We start from the raw sequence: 5,570 nt of genomic DNA, 5'->3' as shown, positions 1-5,570 counted from the left end.
TTAGTAAATAGCTTGTGGTTTTTTTTTGTTTTTTTTTTTTTGTTTTGTTTTGTTTTGTTTTTACAGAGCTCTGCTTCCCCCAAACCTTGATGGGAATATAATCAGTGATTTAATACCAAAAAGCCTCAACCCTACATCAAGAACTACAGACAAATAAGGAATCATAAGAGTGGGAGAAATGGTCTTTGAATTTGGTGTCTCCTACAAGTCATCACTTATTATTAGAATCATCTGTAATTGTTTTTTCTGAAAGGCATTCATGGACAGAATAACACCCTGGAACTCCCACTGTTTGCACCTAATCTATTCAAGGGAGTCCAGTTCACTTTATTTTGAGACAGGGTCTTGAGATGCAGTGCAGCCTGACTGTGAACTGGTTAATTGGTAGACTCTGCAGTGCTGAGGTCACATGGATATGCTAGCACACCCACTGACGGTTTTATTTTAAAACTCCTGGAAGTTGTAACTATTTTGACTATTCTTTCAAATATTCTTGTCCCTTTTAGGTTATTCCGATGCTGCAGGAATTCATAATCAAGAAGTTGGGGCGCNCTTTCATTGAGCCACCCCCCTTTGACTTGGCCAAGGCATTTGGGGACAGTAACTGTTGTGCACCATTGATCTTTGTGCTCTCCCCTGGAGCAGATCCCATGAATGCTCTTCTGAAATTCGCTGATGACCAGGTACTTCACAGCAGATTACATTATCTGACACTGTCACGTTCCTTTATGATAATTAATTTTGCNCTAACTAATGTCTTAAAAGATGAGAGAAAGCTAAACCTTGTCTCTCAGCCACAGGAAGGGCTTGGAATTCTGAAACATGACAGAGTCCCAAGAAAATGATACTCAGTGGCAGCACTTACATTAAAGTGGCTCCTTACATAACTTGTGAAAGTAAAATTGGGTATCTCTGGTTGTGGTGGCATGTGCCATTAGGATTTGCTGAAGGAGGAAGAGGCAGGGGGATCATGAGTTTGAGACCAACCTGTACTAAAATTGGGAGTTGAGGAACATTTCCTTTTTCAACATTTACAGCATTTACGCCAGTACATGGACTTGGTTGATTTAGTTCAGGCAATAGCTCCAGGGTGAAGCTTCTAGTCACACCCCTCTTCCTAGTCTCTAAAGGACGGCAGCGCTCTTTGACTCTCAGAGCAGCTATACATTATAACCTCACTGCCAGGAGAGTATGCTCAATCGTCTATACTTGTAAGAGAATTTAAAACACATTCAAATTAATTTGCTGTGAGTGTTCTTATGCCACACTGTCTAGAAGAAGAAAGTAATGAACAGGTTTTTGGATGGTTCTGAGTTGATGTTCCTCATTTTGGTATAATCTAAACAATTTCTGGCACTTTCTAAAACTGACAGGAACATTTGCATGGAGGTTATGACCTATAATGAACTTTGGTGGATTGTGGTCATGGCCTACAGTAAACTTTGGTGGTAAATGTTATTATTTTTTCTCTTTGAAATTATACAGAAGACTTTAAAGTAAATCTCCATTTCATAGTGAGAGATATTAAAGCAAAGAGAGGATAGCTTCCTGAAAGCTACATGACTTTAAAATAATTGAAGTTTTTATTGGGTCACTTGGCACTTGAATAGCCTGGATTTTATATGAGTGCTATGACTGTCTGATACAGCGTTCTGATTGTTTCAGAAGTGTTGAGATATTGATGTCATGATTAAAGATAGATATACTTTATGTAGCATGACCATTCATTTGTAAGGTCATCCCAGTTGGACTGTAGAGGATTGACTTGAGTATTGCAAAATGGAAGCAGGCCACTAGTTGGGGCAGGGATATTGGAAATTAGATAAGAAATGTAGTGGCAGATCTAGAGTGGAGGTAGCTCCAAGTGTCTATTATGCATGGGGCTTATCTCTACAAATCAACATTGTTTCAACACCCTTTTGATCTCTGTTTCCTCTGTGTATCTCTTTGGTGTTAGGAATGTTGCCATTCTCCTGCCCTGTCTGTCATCCTTCTGTATTGTCTCCAGTTTCTACCTCTACATTTTTCCCCACCAAGGTGCCTTTTTTCCCCCCACAGAGTTAGTGACTGTGAAAGTTTGAATATGCTTGGCCCAAGGACTATTTGGAGGTACGGCCTTGTTGGGCCTTGTTGAAGTCGGTGTGGCCTTGTTGGAGGAGGTGTGGCACTATGAGTGTGGGCTTAAGACCCTCATCCTAGATGCCTAGAAGCCAGTCTTCTTCTAGCAGCCTTCAGATGAAGATGTAGAACTCTCAGGTCCTCTTGCACCATGCCTGCCTGGATGATGCCATGCTCCCATCTTGATGATAATAGACTTATTAACCTTTTAACCTACAAGTCAGGCCTAATTAAATGTCTTTATAAGAACTGCCTTGGTCATGGTGTCTGTTCACAGCAGTAAAATCCTAAAACAGTGACTATATACAGTTCTAGGAATCTGGGAACCACTACCCCTAAAATGAGGAAATCCAAAAGCCACAGGTGAGCTGGGGAAATATCCTCACAGCATTGCTGAAGGAAGTTGCTGACTGGCAGTCAGTGGTTAAAGCTTTTGTCCTACTTTTAGGAGTATTTAAAGTAACTGACTCACTTGCTCAAGGTGACTGGGCAAGTTTGTCTTCCAGTTCATGTTTTCCTTCTTAGCTTCTTATTTTTGGGGTTGCTAAATGACAGCTGTGTCCTTTAATCTGTGCCTTTATTAGAAAGGCTTCTTAATATTTTTTTTTTTATTTTCTATATCTTATGTCAACAGCCAAAGAGCCTTCAGAATTTTCCACTTATCACGGCCATCATTTCTATACTATTTCATCTAAGTTTTGATTAGTGCATGCTTAGGTTATGTCTGTTTGGACCAATGTATGATGCTAAAATCACATATTTGTTGTTCTTGTACACAGGGATATGGGGGCTCCAAACTTAGCTCTCTATCTCTGGGCCAAGGCCAAGGGCCCATCGCTATGAAGATGTTAGAGAAAGCTGTCAAGGATGGGACCTGGGTTGTTCTTCAAAACTGTCACCTTGCCACCTCTTGGATGCCAACTCTTGAGAAAGTTTGTGAGGTAAAAATGCAGATATATATTTATTAGTGTGTTACCTCCCCAGTCTCATTTTCATATACATCTCACCCAAGTGCCTCATTTTTATTCTTTCATTTGGCAGGCTTCAGATTAAGGTTGTAGCTGGATCACTATAAACATGGGTTCATATTAAACATGTTACCTAAAAAAAAAAAAAAAAACCAGGCAGACACACAGTCAGGCCATAGCTGATACCCCTTCACCCATGGAGTGCTTATTTCAGAATGTCTGTGTCTCAGAGGAACAGGCCTCAGTAGCTATTCCTAGGCCTTAACATCACAGTGCTAATGGAGGGCTCTCTGACCTCTAGGATTCACTATAGAGGTAGTAGTGATAAATACTGAGGCTTCAGGATACACTAGCTCTTACCCTTTAAAACACCCTTCTCTCTTAAACAAATAATTCCAGCTTGGAGTAATATTGATTTGTCTTCACTGGCCGCTTAACTCCCAAATCTGGCTGCAGCAAAAGGAGGGGGTTAGTCTTAATCTAGCTGTGGTTGAATAATTATTTTTGAAATATTTCAGAAACATCAGTGCAGGCATGAACCCATTAAGAAGGCTTTAGTCTTTGAGCCAACACTGAACTATATAGCACTTGTGTAAGCTGTACAATTATGCGAATTAATTTTGTCAGTGGAGTGACAACACTCTGGGCCTTCTCAGTAAAGCGTGGTGACTCAGCAATGAATGTTGGGCTTCTGCTTAAGTTGCAACAATTCCATCTCTGTTTAGAGATGTTTCTTTCCCTTTCCAGACTGTTCCTTACAGACATGGAGATGATTCCTTGAGTCTTACTCACCCTTGTTTGTGATTTATTTTCTCGCAGGAGTTAAGTGCAGAATCAACACACCCTGATTTCCGAATCTGGCTGACAAGTTACCCATCTCCAAATTTCCCTGTGTCGGTCCTGCAGAATGGAGTAAAAATGACCAATGAAGCACCGAAAGGATTGCGGGCTAATATCATCCGATCATACCTCATGGACCCGATCTCTGACCCTGAATTCTTTGGCAGCTGCAAAAAGCCTGTTAGTGATGACTAAGTCCTGTCACCCCAGCCCTGTAAAGCAATTCAAGTTGGCCCCTAGTGATCAGGGATGTGTGCATAGAGTAAAACTACAAATAAATAAGCCCCCTGCTCTGCAGCACAGTTGGTTTTCATTACTGATTATTGACTATGCTGAAGTCAATTTTATTAATATTTTATTTTAATTTTACTACCAGCCCCAATCTTGCTCAGCTGAGATATTATGGAGTATCATTAATAATGTAGGCTTCTGTTGAGAGAGTCAGCTGTAAGTCATTCCCAGCGCAAATCTGCAAGGCTGGAGAACCTGTTCCAGGATATGAACTGAGCTCTTTGCTATCTGGAAACGTCCCTCTAAATTAAAACATAAAAACATTTCCTCCATATAACCATAATGAGAGCCAAAATGGTTTTCCTCCTCTATTAATGGGACTCATAAGAGTCTTTTCTGGAGCCACCAGGCAAGCAGGAAAAACACCCACTGTTTTCATGATTAGAAATCTTTCTGAGTGTCTGTTACCTAAAATTGTTTCATGGTGTTTTGCTGTAATTAAAAATGGGAGGGTTCTTTTATGTGCAGGGTTATGAACCTTGATAAGTGCACAACATGAGAAAACACTAAAGTACTTTCATTAAGCAAAAATTTGTATGTGCACATGCACACACACACACACACACACACACACAAAAAGAAAAAAGAAAAGAAAAAGAAAGAAATCAACACACATTCATTCAAAACTAAGTCAACCTTGTCCTAAGCCTCCAGGACCCGTGTGTATGGCTGGCTTTTGTATTGATAAGGCTTGGTGAAAGCTGGTGATTCCCAGAGTTAGTCTATCATATGGCATTATCTCTCCATATGGGAGTCTGAACAGAGCCCCCTTTGTAAGTGTAACTTACTTTCTCTTTCTTTTAGATTAATGGGTTCTCTCCCATAGTAATAACATTTTAGAGGTAGAGGTGTTTATGAAACAGTTCCAACGCAAGATAAAATCTCATTTAATTCCATAACACTTTACATTTTAACTTTTTGAGATTCTTTTTTATACTTATAGGAAAATTGAAAATATAAAAATAGTATAAGGAACAATCTATGTCCTTCTTCATTTCACCTGCTATTAATTTTTATACCAGTTGGTTTGTTGTTTTTTGTTTCTCTCTATGTACTCACATGCATTAATATAGGTGCATATACACATTAGTCTCTCTGTGCCTCTGTTTCTTTGTCTTTGTGTCTATGTCTCTCTCTCTCGTTTTCCCTGTCTCTCCCCGCTCTGTGTGTGTGTGTGTGTGTGTGTGTGTGTGTGTGTGTATGTGTGTGTGTTCTCAGTCATCTCTTGGCACCTATAGAGGCTTCGTTATACTCTAGAGCTTTCCTCAGATACTCAAACACATAGATGCTTCAGCCTCATATAAAATGGTATGGCATTTGCCTATAACTTAGATATATCCTCCTATATGCTAA

General features: G+C 39.8%; 1 protein-coding gene across 1 annotated transcript in view; it reads left to right on the top strand.

Moving 5' to 3' along the window:
* The window catches only part of LOC110295212 (dynein heavy chain 7, axonemal-like), a 13,104-nt gene that overhangs the window by 1,143 nt on the left and 6,391 nt on the right, over nt 1-5,570 (top strand). Inside the window, exons 2-4 of the mRNA XM_021163697.1 lie at nt 507-683; nt 2,898-3,059; nt 3,906-4,106. Of these exons, the coding sequence (XP_021019356.1) occupies nt 507-683; nt 2,898-3,059; nt 3,906-4,106 (540 nt within the window). The remainder of the gene's footprint in view (nt 1-506; nt 684-2,897; nt 3,060-3,905; nt 4,107-5,570) is intronic.

This window comes from Mus caroli, chromosome 1, assembly GCF_900094665.2.
Source record: "Mus caroli chromosome 1, CAROLI_EIJ_v1.1, whole genome shotgun sequence".
NCBI lineage: Eukaryota > Metazoa > Chordata > Mammalia > Rodentia > Muridae > Mus > Mus caroli.
This window is presented reverse-complemented; position numbering and strand designations above follow the sequence as displayed.